Genomic DNA, 19453 nt, shown 5'->3' with positions numbered 1-19453 from the left:
AACCTGTAATTGTTTATTAAACTTGTGAACCTGAAACACTGAACTTCCACCACAGGTGTGGTGAGAGACATGAGCACAGCATTTACTGTGCTTTAAGGGGAAAACAAAAAACAAAACAATACAAAAAAATGGCTGCCAAGAAGGCTACTTCGCACGATTCCATGCAAGGACCAACTCTGGCTCCCTAAAGAACCTCTTAGTGGATCTAAATGAGAAGTATGAGTGGGAAACACATTTTTAAAGTTTAAAGAACCTCCATGTAATGTAAAGTATCGCACACGAAGGGTCTTTAAACCTTCGAAAGGTTTTTCACGCTCGCAAATCTTTTTTTTTTTTTTTTATTAAACATTTCTTTAAACGGTTCTTTCATGGCATCGCTTAAAGCACTCTTTGTGGCATGTGAAAGGCCCAATGGTTCTAAATGAACAGCATTAACTAATCAGGACTACCTTGTAGTCATTAAGAACTACAGTGAAAATATTTTCTGCACATGTACATCCATTGCACCAATTCCTGAGACACATATATTGGCACTTTCTTGGCAAAGCCTGCTTTTTTTTTTTTAAAAACACTATTTGTAAACATCGGGTGTCCTTTACACTGTATGAGCATTTCATGCCAAAAGATCAATAGAAATGGTTCAAAATGACTAGAAATAAAAATTCATTACGTTAACATACATGAAATAACTTTTTTTCTTCCATTTCCATTCCAGATACACAAGGTTTTGTTATGACAGCTGAGTGAGTGCAGTCAGTTGCTGTAGGGGCCTTGGTTCAAGGGCCCAATGGCAGTAGGACAGGACAGTGACACCAGTACCCCTCCGGCTGCAGGCTCACTCCTGTCACTCCCCTGCCAGTTGTGGAACATTAAAGACAAAACAGCAACTTGGGTGACAGTGCACACAGGTGAAATCCCCCAAATCTCAATTTTACACTATTCCACCAAAAAAAGTCCTCAATTAAAAACATAATAGTAAAATAAACAAACAGCTTGGTTAAAACACAGAAAATCAATAACCACCAATCCTGAGGGAGAAAAAAGTTAAGTGTACAAATCGTGAGTTCCTTAAAAGGTTAATGGCTTAAAAGTACAGGCACCAATGACTGGGCATATAAAACCTTATTAAAGAAAAGTTTTTTAAAAAATAAATAAATAAAAAAAGAAAAAAAAAAGAACTGTAAAGCCCCCTCGTGCCAGACCCCACAAACTATTCAGCTAGAGAAAACAAACATTTGGCATAAAATGTTTAACCACATAAAAAGACTGCAGAAAATTTTGAATGAAAAAAATATAATTAAGATTACATTACAGAAAGATGTATGCTTCATTAAATTCAAGTAAATGGTAACCTGTTAATATGTAGGCTTTGGGTAAATTTTCATATCAATCAAACAGTCATTTTGAGATCCAACAGGCCTTACACACGCAAAGCCGAACACGGTTACTATCTATTACACATAAGTGAATCTAAAACATGGTCTCTGTGACATGATATGGGAGCAAATTTGTTTTATTAGCATGAATGTTACATGTAAAAAATGGTGCAATGCAGCACAAACTAATCAGGCAAGGTCACTTTACTTTATCACAAAGGAAGGTTAAAAAGAGAGAAACCCTCCACTGCAGGATTCAGAAGGAAATTCCCTGCTTTAAGGATGGTATACATTCAGACCCAAGTCCTTCAGACAGGCCTAATAGCTCCTGTTCACTTTCAGAATTGCCAGTAAAATCAGGGTGTGGCTATTCAACTATCCCAAGGTCAATGGGCTAAAACCAGTCTCTTTCATAGAAACTGTGGCTAAAATCTGTGCACAGGTGATCAACCATGCCTGTCAACGTAAACAATCGAGACAGATGTGGTAGGGGGGAAAAAGGAAAAAATAAAAGTATCGTACCTTGAAGCATTGCTCCGAGTTGAGCCGTCGTCTCCTTGTTTTTTGTTCTTGTTGGTCATCATCGTTTTGCCTTTGAGCTTTTTGTTAACGGTGGTCGTTAGTCCAGGTATTAACTGTCAAAAGTTGAAAGTGGGGTGAACCATCATACAAGTCCCATCGGCTTGCTTTAGCTTTAAGGACAGAAAAGGTCCTCCCGTTGCGACACAGCAGAAAAACAGCCTCGATTTACACATTTGAGAAGAAATGCGTTTTAACAGAAAAACATTAAGCTCTAAACAGCGAGGAATTACGTGACACCTGCTCGGTGCCGATCGACGTCAAACAACATACGTCGATAGACTTTCAATGCAACAGATCCAGCACAGCCACATGCATAAATTCTTACTGCGTCATCAGACAAAGGACGATTAAAAAGATGATAAAAGCAGAAAACAACCGATTACATTGATATACAGTGTACACATACCTATTCCACAGACACGTAGGGAAATGTAGCGGCCGGGAAAAAAGGTCGATTTAATAGTCCGGCAAGAAAAATAATAATAATAATAAAAAAACAGGTTCCGACAACCTCGAATGAAAATACAAAACGGAGTATTATTAGAAAAAGGAGAAAAAGAAAGAAAGAAATCCGGCGGTGGCCTTTTGAATGGAGAGTGGAGGATCTAAAGCGCCTTGCGCGGCGCACTAAAAATGGAGGACCGCCATGGCTGCCAGCGCAAGGCAGAGAAAACAACGACTGTCTCCTCTACGCTAAAGCAGTACATGGTTTTCTCTCGACGAAACAAAGCCGCGAAAACGACGCACGGACGTTTCTACATCCCCCCACCGAACACACGAATCAACCCCGCTTAAATACGAGCCCTAACGCGAGAGTGGAAGTTGGAGAAAGTTGAGAGAGAAGTGCTCCAGAGCGCCCGGCGAGGCTCAGCGCGTTCCCTTTCCCAAGGCTCATCCGCCATCTACAGCTCCTTCCCAGCTCTGAGAGCTTCAGCCTCTGATTGACGTTCTCTCCATTTAGCCCGGACTCAGGTGATGCACTGAAGACCCGCCCCCTTTATTTTAAACTAAAACTACTTCACCAACACACTTCCACTAAAGATCTCAGGCCAACCTAAAGGACGCACATGCCGCCCCGAGCCCACCGCGAGGCTGCAGCTCATAAGACTTGTTCTCAGGGGTTTAAAACAAATGATTTCAGTAAGCCATCACTTCCTGCTCAGAGAGGAAACGCGATATCAGGAGCCATTTTAGACCGTTGGACTGCATGGGACACCATTTTAGAGCACATCTAACTCTTCACATAAGCCCTGAGGTTGAGCTTAGACTTCAGGTTGAGTTTAAGACCGACTGGACCACCGTGGCAAAAAAAAAAGTAGTCATTTTCACACCATAATTCTTTCATATTTCTACAACAGCTGCAGGGAATATCGTTGAAAGCTGGCAGCATAAGAAGGTCTAAAGCCAGGAACGTGCGTCGAGGTTGCATTTCAACTTATGAAGTCGTTTTCAGCTTTATTTGAACGGCCGAGTAAGAACGAGGGCTTCTAGGCTTGGACGCCGCAAGCTTAGTCTGACCGTAGCGAGTTTGGAACTGACCGTTGGGTCTAATTTTCTAGACCGATTTGGTTCATGGAGACACGGAAGTTGGACTTTTGGAAATTTTAACAATCGCAGACAGGATGGGCTAGCATGATCGTTCACCTCTAGGCCGACGGAATTCAAGCCACACCAAAACGGTTACCCGTTTTTGCTGGTTTAATAGGAATTTAGGAATAGGTTTGAGATTAGACGGAGATGATTTAAAAGTAGCCAAGAACGAACGGCTTACGTAAAACCTTACGTAAATGATGTCGTCTCTTAGACCAGCGTAGTTCAGAAAGCCACACAGAACTGTTAAGCAGGTGAAAACCATCACGGCAATCGTTGGAAAAACTTTGAAAAAGTTGGTCGGACATTGACTTTTGCAAAGAAGAAAGGTTTAAGTCAGGTTATCGAAGCATTTCCCCCTCCAATGAGAGCGAGTCAGAATCGTTTAAAAACTAGAAGTTTTATTTAGTTAAATGAAAAGTAGAATGTTCGAGTGAGCATACATACATACAGGATGGACATATTGGCTGAAACAATAGAAAGTTGCAACATAACACTGTTAAAACATTGGAAAAACAACACTGAAAACACATTTGTCCTAAGAACAAGTGCACCACAGCAGGCAAAATTACATCAAGGTTCTGTCATTACAAATCCAAAAGCAAAATCAGAGCCGCCATCTTCCTGATAAAGCTGTAGTCTCCATTCGATTGTCCAGTAGGGGGTCTTAATGAAATCAAAAAGGAGAAGGGAAAACATGTAAACCTTAAGTGCACTGACCAAGATAGAACAGCTTTCTATAAAATCTACAACTTGTAAAGCTTCTTATGGTCATTCGAACCAACATTTCAAAAAACATCCCAAATGAATCTACTGTGGGCTAGCTAGCTTCGTCAAGAGTGATGGGGTGATGCAAGAAAATCAACTGGTGAAGTGGTCGCTTTAACAGTCATCTATGGTAGGACAGCACCAAAAAAAACAATCAAGATGCTTAGTTTGAGATGAAAACGAATTCACAGCGGATTAACCCATCTAACAAAATGCTATCAATCTACACTGCACCTCAATGAGCGCTCTCATGCATATAACAATGTAATAACGTGTAATAAAGGAACAATTAAGCAATTATAAAAACAACGGCAACCCACAAAAAAAACTAATTCGGAATCTTAATGATACTTCTTGCTCTATTCATGACTAAAGCACTCAAGATACAGTAAACCTAGTCTGACAACAACTAAATACATAGGTCACAGCACAAAACATTTACATTAAATCATTTGGTTTCACGTCATATGTCTGTCATTGTGTATAAGGCAATGCTAACGTGTCACAGTCTTCAAGTTTGACTAGATTCGTCATCGTGACAGTCGACGATTTTTCTAAAAGCCGAGGATTTCTGCAGTTATGATTGGTAATTGAAGTATTCCGCATACAGAATCCTGTTACAGCAACATGAGGTAATATTGTATTATGATGATTACTATGCCAAAGTACTTTCTGTTCCATAACAGTGATCGTTAGAGGTGGGCAGCAATAATTTGTTATACACAATACATTGTGGTTATTATTAGCATATTGTGGTTATTATTAGAACTTGAACATGGACCAACTGCATGTTTCGTTAAAAAGACCCCAGTCTGGTTTCATTGAATTTATCGCAGTACAGTATGTGAAATGTTGAATAAAAGTCAGTTTCAAGAGTTTTTGATGGTAGTTTTTAAATGGGGCTGTACACTGCATTGTGTCAGTGTCAAAACATTGTGAAAATGTCTATCGCGATCACATTTTACCACATCGTCCACCGCTACTAATAACCATTACATAATAGCATCATATACTGTAATCACGTACTCTTACTATATTTTAAGGCCTATGACTAGAAACTCAACATCTAGTTCGTATTTTGTGTTTTTTTATATTTTAGTTTTATTATGACCTTTCTGAAGTTGTAAATACACAGAATAAAGCTGATTGATCTTGATTGAACTGGTGGAAATGGAAAACGAATGCATTTAAATTCCAGAGGTTTTAGTGTTCCAGTCAAAGGTCAACTAAAAATGTGGATATAAATTGAAAAGTAAAACATGCTCCAAGTTGAATGAAGCATTTGAAAGAACTCAACAATCCAGCATCAGCTTTTACATATTTAATAAGCATAATTAATAATAATTAATAATAGTTGGTTTCTTTTTTAAAAAGAATGTTTTATGTTTGTGTCCCAATTTAAAGCATATAATGCACTTATTGTTATTGCGACAAAAACTTTTATAATTCCACATGGCAGCAATCAAAGAACTATGAACCGTTATGAAACACGAGTTTTGTTGAGTTGTCTTGAGTGAAAATACATAAGTTTTTGAACATACCGAAGAGTCATGTGGGACATCAAGATCAATTAAGTGGGCAATTCAATTCTCCATCAATTCAAATTCAGAAAGCTCATCCACTAGAGGGAAGTAATGAACTGATGTGTTATATGGAATGCCAAAGTGTTTTCCATCCATGAACACAAGTAATAACAGTACACATTAACTGAGTTAACGTTAATATCTAATGACAAGTCATATTTCATGATAGCTTTTCAAACGCATAGAATAATCCAGGTATAAATCTTTGGTGATCAATAACAAAAGGAGCTAAACAGAATGCAAGGACGAAAGAGAGTGCAATGACGTCACACTGATTTCATTTTAGACTTGGGATTAGTTCAAAGGGAAAGAACAAGTGATCCATCTCAGAACGAATACTGCCAAATAAACGAAAGGGACGCCAGTTCAGGGCCAAGATGTGAAAAACGTTACATGAAAAGCAGAACAGGCTCCACGTTGAGACGTCAGTCTCATGCAAGGTTTCCATGGGGAATAAGATCCGTTTCAAGAGGACAGCAGCAAAGAAGATATGAAGAGTTCAAGCTCAAAATGAAGACATGCGTGAACATCTTTTTATCTGATGAACATCTTTTGAAGAAAGTAACAACCACCTTCGATTCCTTCTACATGATGTGTTCCTCATAACGAAAAGGTTTCCAGCTACCCTTCAAGAACTAAAAGGTTTTGTCCAAGTTCTTAGTTACTGTGTTTTTTGTTTAAGAAGGTTTATAAATGTTAGAATATTTCTTGCAATAAAGTTCACGTTAGCTTTTAGACTCGAAGTTAAACTTCCCACTCCTACAGTAGGGGCAGTTCCATGTAAGTGCACCACTATGCCACAATGACAGACATATGAGCTAACATACCACAATGACAAGGACCAAAAAAACAAAAAAAAAAATTGCGGACTTACCAAGCCTTCTTCTTTTCTTAGTACAGTCCTCCTGATGTCTTCAGCGGCAGAGTCTTCTGATGGGAGGGGGAAAAAAAAAGACTTTAGTCTAAATCTGAACTATTTAGACAAACTTGAGTAGCAAATAAAGACTGACAGATGAACACAACATTGCTGGTGAATTCCAAAGACACTATGGTATGGTTCAGTACTCTGGAACAAGAAAACTAGTCTATAAACTAGTCATTACCAGTGACTTACATAGTCAGCAAAGCTAACCCACTTAACAAGAGATTAAGCACTTGTTAAGGCCTTGTTTTACTCCTCTACACACCAATCAACAACTGCGAGGGTGAAGCAAGAATAATGGTGCTTTACATCGCTTCACCCAGCCTTATTTAACGCCAACGAAAGCAAGTTGAAATGAAGTGACCTACATTTTTTGGGTGTGTCTGATGCGTTGAAATGCCACGTATGCTTCACTCAGCTACATTACTAAGGGTTAATTTAACAACTTTGTGGCTGAAAAACGTGATAGATTTCTTTGATTTATTATTTTCCTGTGTGTACATATGACTGCTTTAGGCCATGCTGGGCAGTACTTATAAAATTCAAATTGCACAATGGTTTCCAAAGAAAATTAAAATAAATAAAAAAAATAAAAAATATTTATCATCATCAAGGTATCATATTAACGTTTGCTTGCTGAGTACTGGTAATCAATACTAACAGAGTGGCTTCTGATTGGACTGCTTTGTTCTCAAACTTACGGTTAATTTTAAGAAATAAGGTAAAATTAGCCAAATAGCCAATCAGAGCTAGAGTGCTGATCTAGGATCTGCTCCAATAAATAAAGCTATAAGCTTAAAAAAAATGTATAAAGAAGACCTTGATCATAGATCAGCGCTCCTACTTTGAGAAGCTTTATGAATGAGTGCAAATTTCCACTATATTCCATGTATTAAAGTTGAAAATCAGGTTCTGTATTCAATGTGTAATATACTCAAATATTATTATTTTTAACAATTAACACACTGCTTCTCTGCAGAGATGAAGCTTGGATAATGTAAATTTAGACAAATGACCAATGTCTGCTGAATTATCTCCATTAACTATCATGAACCAAATTTAGTTTGAGTTTTGCCCTACAGTTCGAATTTGCCCTTATGGTAATACTATAATTAACCAACTACACTGGCTTCTAATATTACTACATGTATAATAATACCTTTTCTACACAGACATGTAATTCCATTAGCATCCACTGGTTCTCCAATTTTATATGGTTTGAAACCAGATTTTCCCCCCTAGTAGAGAGCACATCTCATGTAATGCAAATTCTCTGCTTCATCACTAATCTTGTGACACTCAGAATTTGCATGTATGTAGTTAGATAATTGACGTTCTGTTTGTATAAGCTTCTGTGATGTGCAATCATGGATTTAAAATGATTACACAAATGGAATAAATGAAGGCATAAAAAAATTAATTAAAAAAAGTTGTAGGTAGTGAACAAAGTGACAATTTGCATAGCGTTGGCGTTTATTCAAATTATCACAAAATTTGATAATCAATAACTCGATCAAGACGTCAAACATACATCTCATCTTTAATAACTATCACGATGTGACACCAATAACATTACCAACAATGAGAAATTTCTCATTCTTGACAGTGTATTACCAAGCACTAGATTAGAATATATAAATTAATATAAATTAATTTAAATGTAAATTGACTCAAAGCATTCACTACTATAAAAAAAAAGCTGTTATTCTTTTCATGGCTTGATTTTTCAACCCTGTGTATTCATCCATTTGTGTTTTAGTAACTTAATTGTTCAATTATAACGGTTCTAATTTGTGCACACTGAAGCCCCATTAATAGCCCCAATGTCCATGTTAAGACTTATACCCAGCTGCCACTCTCTTCCCATTGATGATCTGTAATCCTCAAACATCTATGATTTAAAAAACTGTAAACTGGAATTACTGAAATGAACATTTTAAACAGCAGGCTTTCCAATGTTCTGTCAACTACAGTATGCATTATTTTTTAAAAATGTGTACATATTTCCATGTGAAATTGTGATTCTTTTTAATTCTTTAATTTAGAAAAGCTGGAAAAAAAAATTCAACAACTGCACAATATTGCCCATTAGTACCTTACTGAATGCATCAGGGACTAAAAAAAAGTGACAATTCAATTAATCAAAACATGCATAAGTATTATTTAGTAGTACCAAGTTTTGTGGAGCTGATGTTGAAATTGTTTACACTAAGATTTTTTTTTTTTAAAGATAATTTTACATAAGGTTATATTTCTTTATTGACCATGTATATTTTCACATACCATGAATATAAAATATGCATGTGTATTAAGGAAATTGAAAATATTACAAATTTTGGACCACTACTAAAACTAATTTGGAAATTAGTCCGGTCATAATGAAATTTTCACCTTATGTATGAAATTCCAATTATCATGCTGGTACCAGATATTCAGTGCAGAGAAGACGATTTAAAAGATGGCAACAAAATGAACAAAAGTGTACTTAAAAGTGTCATTTAAACACATGATGAAACAACCTAGTTGTTGATAAAATAATTGGTATACATGGCGTTTGTGTGCCATATGCGGTCTTTATACATCTTTGATTACTATAATCCAATTATAAATTACTATGCAATTACTGAAACACTGAAAATCCCTAAAATGTATCAAATTCATACTACTGTTGTATTTTAATCCACATAAAATTGCTAATTTGCTGACTCAAACTATCATAAGTCAGCTACCAGTTCTTCAAGCTAGCCAGATATGTGCTAAGCTATCTGGTAGCATCAGTTAGCAGTCAGAGATACATGTGTGTAGTTGAGTATTAAAATGTGTAAACTTTATTATGCAATGCATTAATCATGCTGTAGTTTTGGTTCCAAACACCTTCGTTTTCAAAAGGAAATCTAGTCAAAGGCAAGGCTTACTATGAAATAAGAGTGGTATCTGATTGGTTGCAATGGCTCCATTTGTTTTCAGCAGAAGTCTTGGCTTACTTACTTATCCAATAAATACTGTAACTGCAAACCGAGGCTACTGTGCTGTTCACTTGAGTGCTAGTAAATGAAAGATCTCAAAATAGCGCGTAATATAAACACAGCTTAGGCTTACTCGTTCAACTATTTAGTTTATTTTTTAAAAATAGTTTTTTTCACAACTGCATAGCTGAACGAAAAACGTATTTCCACAAAAAACCTCACCAGCATATATAGCGGTACACAAAACACATTTTTCTAATGGTTCACTAATTTTTTTACTAGGCTTACATAAATTTGATTCAACACCACCCCTACATCCTTACAACCACTGACCTTGAAAGCTAAATTTAACAATTCATAAATAGTTTGTACCAAAGACCTCGTGTCTATTCCATGGCAATATCTGTATAGACCTCTGCAAGCCAAGTAACAATTTTTACTGGTGTTTCTCTTATTTTAGTCCCGTCCAAATCAGCCATCTCCATTTTATGGACTGTGTGCTCCCACATCAGTATAGATTTCAGTAGCTTTCACTTACTTCAACCTACTATGAAATGAGCCACGCACAGAATCCTTAATTATATTAATCTAATATCAGCGATAAATATTTCATCATACCGTGGCCGAAAGGAGTTTTCACAACTCCAAACATTTAAACCTGTAAAACGACATTAAAAAACAAGCAAAAAGTTTGATGCGCCTATATCGAACGACGGCTGTAAAGTCCTAAGCCCATGTTAGTGCTAATAACAATGCATTTCAGAAGGCTAAGTAGATTAGGTTCGGGTATACAAAAAATTACGATGAAATTAAACGTGGGACACATTCCCTCAGTGTGAGCAATCGAATGAACTACGTATAGAACTTCTTTGGAGCAGTGGCAATGCGTAAATCGAGTAGCCACTCCCCTCTTTGTAGGTCATAGCAAGATCTCTTATCCCGTGAGAATCATTCCAGGATGTCCTGTGGTACAATTACATTTCTCCACCGCCCTATGTAAAACCAATCTAGTCCAAATGGTACCGCTACGTTTAGATAAACGCTTCCGTGGAAGGTTGAAAGCCTTAACAGTAATAGTGATTTAGCACTACTGACTATTGAAGATTTAAACCAATTTCCATGAATAATTAAAAGCCTTCAAACAAAACATTGCACAACACTTTTAGCTTCACACTTACACAAACGCTTTTTTTCATATTTCCAATAAACTTTCTCTATAACCTATTTTACAAAACAATTACTACACTACTTTGGTTTAAACCAACAATTTATAATTAGCATGGTAGCAATATAAAAACATACACTACTTTTTTTGGAAAAGCATTTGGCATCAAAGACCAAAGATTTAGTTACTTTCAGGTTGGTCCCACCTACTCTGGATACTAACAAAGATGATAGCTAGTAGGTAGCTTACGTCGTACCAGAAGTCAATTGGCAAATTCACATTTACTCAATGTCCAGTAATCACGGCATATAATTATGTCCAGCAAAATGTTTGTGTTTACGGAAGTTTATCATTTAGTGCATTTTTAATATACTTTCTACTGGATCGTATATGGTTGCTAACACCAAGCTACAGGATTATACAGGATAATGCCTCATTTCTTTTCTTCTTGCAATATTTATTCAAACGTTAACATTGCTTTGAGTTGGTTCTAATTAATCATCAACAGTATTTCACGGCTAGAAGTGGAAACCGACAAAAATCGAGGTTTCCATCGTCAATGTCTATCTGTTCCTATAAGTACAATACTTACAGGCATCCTTCAATTCCTTCGCTTCATCCATCTCTGGAGTTGCGCAGACTACGATCCCCTAAAGATAAAAGCAAATTTTACATAAGACCCAAAATATACATTATGTCCAGATTTACAGCACAACCTAGTGGTTACAAAAACTGCGCGAGTCGGGAGGGAACACTTACATCGTTAATGTCTGGAGCTGACTATCCTTCCATCACGTCTTCTTCAGTTGTTCTGATGCCTGTACAGAAGAGTTTCAAAATTAGTTTACAACGTTCACAGCTTATATAGCATTTTTAAACGGGATAGCAAACAAAAAGACAGGCACAGTTTACAACTCAACGTTCTTAGCAAGGTGATGACCTGAAAACCAAACATACGAGTCTAAAATGTCAAACATACGAGTCTAAAATGCAAAATTAATCTGTGCAAGAACATCATCGATACATTTCAACACTGAGGTCAACGTGTTCTAAAATACAGAATCATTAAAAAAACTAAATAAATCTGTTTTTATTTTTTCCTATTTATATTTCCATGTGTTTATATAATGATCTTGTTTACACAATCAAGAACAGACTATAGTTTCCATGTACTATCTTCAGGCACAAATCTCTTGAGAATGCTATTCCCAGGATTTAGAAATTTAAATACATGGATAAGCAACATAAACACATCTCTATGTATATGAAGACCATTCAAATGTTTTGCATGCTGTTTCCTGGTGTGGACACTGGAAGAAAATCTCTACTTGAACTTGACTGAAATACAAACATATTAACATTGCTTTTTATTTGAATTATTTTCACGTCTCTTAACAGTCTGGACTCTACAAAACCGAATGAAAATATACTTCACACACATTCAGTATCAAAAACAAAGAAAAAGAAAAGTCAGACATATATTTCTGAAATAATAAAAGAATAATGGCACTTTTCTGCACCACGAAGGGTTAAAAGCCAACACCCTATTATTTAACAGTCAAAAAATACTGCATAAACGTTAAAAGCAAAACAAATGTAAGTAGTCATACAACTCTGTACATTCTCAATTGAAAAAGAAAACATCAAAAAAATAATAAAAACAGCATATTTTCAATTTTATGCAGACAACAATACAGTACATGAACAAATAAAACAAAAAAAAAAGACAATCTGGTTCTAAATCATACAACGAATTTACAGACAGAGAGTTCTACACATTTCGTCAAAAAACAAACAGCATTTAAAGGAGACCAGCAATTTTACACCAATAAACTCATGAAAAATAAATTAAAAAATTAAGTAAATACTTTCTTCTCAAAATAAACTTAAAGCAACATTATATCACTCCAGACGTTCGCACTGAAGATTGCGCCCATCAGTTTGTATTTTTAACGTCGATTTTTAGGCTTTAACTCTTTTTTTTCCCGTATTCAGTTCTGGCAAGGACGTTTGTCCTCTCAAGGACAAAGCACAATTTAAAATGCGTAGTCGGTAAAAACCCTGCTTTCCTTTCGTCGTTCAGCTTTTCAGCCAGGCTCATCCTTTCCTAAACCCTAAAACCACATCTCCTCTAAAGCCTCACGCCATAATCGTGTCGAAATGCTTCGGTTTTATCGAGTGAAACTCGTCTTCAGCTCTTGGCGCTGGCCCCATCATGGCCATTTTCACAACACCCCCCTTCGAACCTTCTCCATTTTCCTCCATATTGGAAGCTCCTGCTAAACGCGGTCTTACGGCTCTGTCCGCAAGGAAATCTTACCAAGATCCGAGAGGAGAGCTCGGCCTTTTCGTCTGAGGGCGAGGACATGGCGCTTTTACGACGATTTTTTGGGATTTCTTCAGAAAGCCTGGTCTGCTCGCCGCTGCCTCCGCCCGTCAGCGGCTGCCTCTGCCTCGTCTCTCGGCTGTCTGTGCTCGTCTCTCCGCTGAGCGCTGAGCGCTGAGAGGTGGGCTGCCCCTGCGCTCTGGCGTAATCACACAACTTATAAACCGGCTCTGGCGTAATCACGCACAACTTCCTCCAGCTCTAGCATTCTGGGTAGAAGAAGCAGAGCGTCCATTTTGCCACTTCGTTTATATCCACAGCCTCTGCCATTAAAACCTGTAGTAAGGTTGACGAGAGTAACAGTTTGTGAAAAACAAAAGTGTTTGACTTCTTGAGGCCGTTTTTTCATGCCATGCTCGCCCTTAGATGTAGGTCTGTCTAGAGCTCACATAAACCCAGTAAGCTTAGGAGGAAACTGAGGCAGCTGGACTACAAGATCTTACAACTACTACTACTACTACTACTACTACTAATAATAATAATAATAATATACCTAGTCACCCTGGTTTAAGGGGATCCCATAGATTTCCCAAAATCTATGCATAATTCAACTGCTGAGAAGTAAATATTAGATGAATTATTTAATTCTGAAAAAACAAATCTCTATCTTTGGATGCTGTTTTCCTTCAACTACCTGCCTGTACCCCACCACACCACCGAGAATGCATTTTAAACCGTGCTTTAAGCAGAAACCTAATTCTGAAAAACTAGCCGGCGTATTTGTAACCATTTTGGTACCATTTGTAATATTTTATGTGAGGTAGTTGGCATTAAATTCTTCAGATGTCCTATCACTGCCGCTGTGAACAATTTGTGTAGGAGCGTTTCACATCAAACCACGCTGAATGATTTTGTCTACATCTCAACTACTTGATCATGCAGAATTCTTTGAAAAATTGCTGGAAATCCTCTTTAACCCTCCTATTATGTTACGGGTCAAATTGACCCGTTTCAAGGTTTGAAGATCTAGGAAAAATAGTTAAAAGTATTTTTTTAGCATCAAACTTCTTCTGCTTGCCTTAAATTGTGTAATCAACATATAATATGAAAATGGTTCATCTCACATATTTGTAACCACCCCCTGCATGTTTATATCACATAGATACTGTTCGGGTCAATATGACCCAGCAGTCAAACTGGAGGTAAAAGGGTGTCAAAAATGTCAGAGTATGTCTTTCTTTGCAACTGTGAGACATATTTCACCCAAATCACACACACACAGAGAGAGAGAGAAAGAGGTGCAGATGTTATGACTTTTACCTTATAGAAACCATTTATGTTCTCGCGGGTAAACTCCACCCACATTCAGTGGACACTAAACAGGGGAGGGGCAAAATCTAAAATCCTCTGCATGGGAGTACACCCAAAATTACGCTCTGTCAAGCAGACCAGACCTTTACAAAATGAGCAGCTGAAGCAAAAGGATGACAGTCCAGGAGGCTCTGGAAGTCATCATTGATCATGACAGTGAAACAGAGGAGGATGTGTCTGAAGACGAAGACTATCTTGAGCTAAATTCTGATTCTGATGATTCTGATTTTGAACCAGATGAGGGAATTGCTATTCCTATTCCTCCAAGCAAGACATTTGTCTCAAAAAAATGGTGAAATACAGTGGTCTTCATCCCGAAATGTGCGTCAGGCAAAACTGTCTGCAGAAAACATAATAAAGACAGTGCCAGGGCCCACTAGGATGGCACTGAGTTGTGTGACTGACATCAAGTCAGCCTTTGAGCTGGTCATGCCAGATTCAATACAAAAAAATCATTCTGGAAATGACAAATCTAGAAGGGAGGCGTGTTTTGGGGGAGAAGTGGAAGGAGCTGGACAAAAGACATTTAGATGCATATTTGGGGCTCCTCATCCTGGGGGGGTCTATAAGTCGAAGGATGAATTGACAGTCGGTCTGTGGGATGCAGAGAGAGGCAGGGGTATATTCTGAGCCACAATGTCTCTGGAGACTTTTCATATTTTCTCCAGAGTAATTCGATTTGATAATCGAGAGACAAGGGCTGATAGACGGGAGAGAGACAAGCTGGCAGCTATTAGGACAGTGTGGGACAAGTGGGTAGAGCAACGTCCACTACTCTACAACCCAAGCCCTAATATCACAGTGGATGAAAGGCTGGTGCCAGGTCTGCAGGCCATCTGACGATGTCAAGACAAACATGACCTGTGTGAAATGTGCAAAATTCATTTGCACAAAGCACAGTGTGATGACATGTCACTCGTGTGCTGTGTAGATAGTAGTTCATTTCTGGTTCATAGTGCATGCATGTAAAACTGTTGTGTTTTTTATGTTGGCATATCCAAAGTAATAAAGTAGTGAAACATTAAAAAAAGTTTGAACATGCATTTTTTTTAATGAAAAACGAGTGAATTATCCTAATTGAACCATTACCTGTTACAGGTAAAGAACACCATTGCACTAAATATTGGTAGAATAATTAGCAATGGAGTTAGTAATTAAATATTCACACTGCTTGTTAGGATTTTTTTGGTTTCAGATATCTTTTGGGTAATTAAACATGTACCGGGTCAAATTGACCCGGGAACACCATGTCTGTTCCTGACAAATGAACATAACAGGAGGGTTAACTACACCTAGACAATTTGATGACCTGCATGACTGGGGGGGAAAAAACTGAAACATGCTACTGAAGCTCAAAGGGTGGGTTCACAACCCTTCAGTGGAATGAGGCCTGTTGGAGAACAGGAAAAACATTAGAGGAGCAGTGGCTCAGCTGTTTAGGGCCTAGTCCCAGCCACCAATGACTTGACTTGCTGGTTGACTTTCTGAGATTAAAGAGATGTTAACCTACTGCAGAGCTGCAGCTTCCAGCAGTCTGTCCTCACTCATGAAGGCGATTTTCAAAAACACAAAACCTGTTCAATGGCCCTCCCATGATTCTGGACTACAATTCGGATATCCATAAAACTTTTGTAATGTGATTATAGTAAGTCTTGAATAACCATATTTGATACAGAGTGCTAAAGCTAAAGTTCCTCAAGCTGGATTTTGGTTTGGAGAAATAAAAGAAGTGCTTGAAAGCATACTCCTAAAACCTTTAGCCACATTATAAAATTAGACATGCATGCTAATCTGTAGATAGATCTGTTACAGGTACATTACTGAAAGAACAACAAATAAGCCAGAAATATTTATATATAAATAATTTTTTTTTTTTTTAATTTTGCTGTAGTATGAGAAGTTTTGGGGTTCCTTGCTTTGCAGTTTGGTGATATTTATTGTTATCACCATAAATTGTCACATTATGAACACTGACCAACTTCCGACCAAAGGGAACAAGTAGGGCAGGCATAGCATCTGTTTCAACAGACACTCAGAAAAACTCAATTGTGAGTAGGGACGTGCAATCAGACATCAGCTAATTTCTTCGCTAAATATGCAATTATGACCCAACTGTTTTTTTTTTTTGTCTGATCTGTTTAGCAGTTTCTTGGTCTAAATAACATGAGGCAGGTAGCAAGTGCGCTCATGCTGTATTTGATTCTACTGCTACCAGAATATTCTTGTATAATTATATATGACTCATTGTGCCAGTTAATGTGTGATGCTGCACTTTAATCATTTTACTTCAAATTTAAAATTCATTCATAAATATGAAATGACTTTGGCTGACAGAAAGTACTGGAAATGTGCCGGCGTGCTTGTGTTCATTCAGCTCACACAATGTAAGCTTCAAGTTCAATAAAAAATCATTTAAAAAGTCAAAGAAACTAACTAATAAATGAATGTCCATTGGCCAAATTAGTTGTAAAGATATTTAAATCGGCCATACAAAAATCCCTAATTGTGATGCATATTGTGCATCTGCGCATATCTTAAAGGATCATATTATATTTTTGTCATATGACCCAACAAACCCAACAAGTTTACTGTATTTAAGAGAGTGTTTTGCATTGGCATGTAAAGGTTTTTAAAATCATGAGATCTAAGCCTTGTCTATTAAAACAATTTTCTGAAGGAGGACTAGTATTTCACACTACTTTGGCTTAGTCTAATCTCTAAACTGCAAACAGCTTGTGATAAAATTTTTGTCTAAGCTCATCGTAAATTAAAAATAGCAAGAGTTAGGGCATGAGGGGGTGTCAGTTTCACGACAGACAGACAGACAGACAGACAGATTAGTTAAGATATATGGTTAATGTTGACTGTAAAAATACGACCGCTCACCATATCTGGAATTTGGGCTACAGGAGAATGAGTAATCTGGGTATTTAAACAGGTATGAGAACAGAAAAAAATGCCAGCACGCATACCACAGGCGGTATCTTAGCAACAGTAACTGGGATCAATCATTTGAGCCCTCCCCCTCTTTTTGAAATTCCTGCCATGTAGGCAAGTCAGACAGGAATATGTCCTCTGCTCATGACTGAGGCATTGCAGGCAAAGTACACCGCTCCACAATCGACGCACTTAATGATCTTAATGATTGGTTGGAAGATAAATGCTTACATTTAACTGGTGCACATTTTTCAGTTTCTTACACACTATAAGTGTGCAAAATGACTTTTCCTGATGAATATATATTCATGATAAAAACAAAGCTTTGTGAGGCAGCATTTGATTTATACTTGCCAGTTAAACTAGCTGCAAAGTATACCTATTGTTTCTTGGTTCTGAATCTATTCCATTAGGCCTGTAGAACGCAACAGATTTGGAAGTAGTATGAAGTGAATGAATGATCTGTAGCATTGAAACTTTTTAAAGGCCTGTGAAAATCATGATTATGAAGAGGTAGGTACGGTATATGGCATCTTCAAGGCCCTGCATGAAATCTCTCCATTCAAACGGTATGTAAGGAAGAGGATTGATCAGAGAAGCCTCCAAGTTTCAAAAAGCATAATGAAGGTTAGAAGGTCTACAAATCTTTATAGTGAAAAAACATGATCAGTTGTGCATAGAGATGTGCATTATACTGTAATATTGTCAGCATGCACAATACCTGGTTGGTCCAGTTGGTAAGGCAGAAAAAATAAAATACTTCTCCAAAATCTCTGTACCAAGTTACATTCATGGCGAGCAAAATAACACACAATGATAGAACATCAAGTGTTATAACGCTTAATAAAAAGCAGACGAGTCTTGTGTGTTTGAGCTGGAACAACAACATACTGCACAGGGCTATAGCACAATGGGACTGATCTTGTTTATTCCTGCTGTTTATAGGATATTGTACAGAAAAAAATGTACAGCCAAAGTGGCAATAAAATTCTCTGGTTGCATCACCCACCAGGTATACATCTGTTGAAAGGTGTAAAATTGAAGGTTCCCAGGAGCACAGTGGATTTAATCAGTGTGAGACAGAAGAAGTTTAGAACAACCAAGAGTCTTCTTGGTGCTGGCCATCTGACCAAACTCAGTATTTGGGCAAGAAATACCTTGGTCAAAAAAGTAACTAAGAGCCCCACAGCCATTATAAAAGTCCTTCAGATATATGGGGCAGCTGCAGGTATACATCTGGGAAAGGGTGTAAAAAAAGCTATTAAGGTTCCCAGGAGCACTTTGGACTCAATCAGTGTGAAACAGAAAACGCTTGGAACAGCCAAGTGTCTTCCTACAGTTGGCTATCCAGCCAAACTCAGTATTTGGGCAAGATAGGCCCACAAGCATTGTAAGACACCTTCAGACATATGGTAGAAATGGGGGGAGCTGCCAAAAAAAAACCTTGTCTGAAGCACTCAGTCCGTTCTAACTTTCATGTTTCTGATAATGTGGCTACACAGGAGATTCTTCTGCATAAAGGGCATATGACAGTCCCCCAATGCTATAGGACACTCAAATGGAAAAACGTTCTGAAGACACTAACGCTGAACTCTCTGAACTCCCTACAGTGAAGCATGACAGTAGTAATTTACCATTGGGATGTTTCTCAGCAGGGACTGTGGGGCTGGTTAGGATTGAGGGAACGATGAACAAAGCCAACTAGAGAGAGGCAGATAGGCAAGACAAAGCTGGAGTAGCTTTGGAACAAATCTAAATGTCTTTGAGTGGCCCAGCCAAACCCTGGCCTCACATTAAAAGTCTGTGATGGCACTTGAAGATTGGTGTCTATATTGTGAAAGTCTGATAGAGCTTGAGAAGGTCTGTA

The 19453-nt window shown here is 37.7% G+C and overlaps 1 protein-coding gene across 4 annotated transcripts in view; it reads right to left on the bottom strand.

The window, feature by feature from the left end:
- chd2 (chromodomain helicase DNA binding protein 2) overlaps positions 1–13500 on the bottom strand; it is a 47039-nt gene extending 33539 nt beyond the window's left edge. For 2 of the 4 annotated variants that reach the window (XM_017704226.2, XM_017704229.2), the window contains exons 1-6: positions 13273–13499; positions 11712–11770; positions 11545–11602; positions 6774–6829; positions 2365–4214; positions 1899–2011 (exon numbers count right to left, since the gene is read on the bottom strand). In XM_017704226.2, coding sequence (XP_017559715.1) covers positions 1899–1960 — 62 coding nt within the window. In that variant the 5' untranslated portion in view covers positions 1961–2011; positions 2365–4214; positions 6774–6829; ... (1 more) ...; positions 11712–11770; positions 13273–13499. Of the gene's footprint in view, positions 1–1898; positions 4215–6773; positions 6830–11544; positions 11603–11711; positions 11771–13272 lie in introns of all 4 variants that reach the window. The other 2 variants (XM_017704228.2, XM_017704227.2) reach the window with 2 other exon arrangements.
- Positions 13501–19453: the final 5953 nt, after the last annotated feature.

Source organism: Pygocentrus nattereri, chromosome 7 (assembly GCF_015220715.1).
Source record: "Pygocentrus nattereri isolate fPygNat1 chromosome 7, fPygNat1.pri, whole genome shotgun sequence".
Taxonomy (NCBI): Eukaryota; Metazoa; Chordata; class Actinopteri; order Characiformes; family Serrasalmidae; genus Pygocentrus; species Pygocentrus nattereri.
The sequence above is the reverse complement of the archived record's forward strand: the minus strand, read 5'-3'. Positions and strand labels throughout refer to the sequence as shown.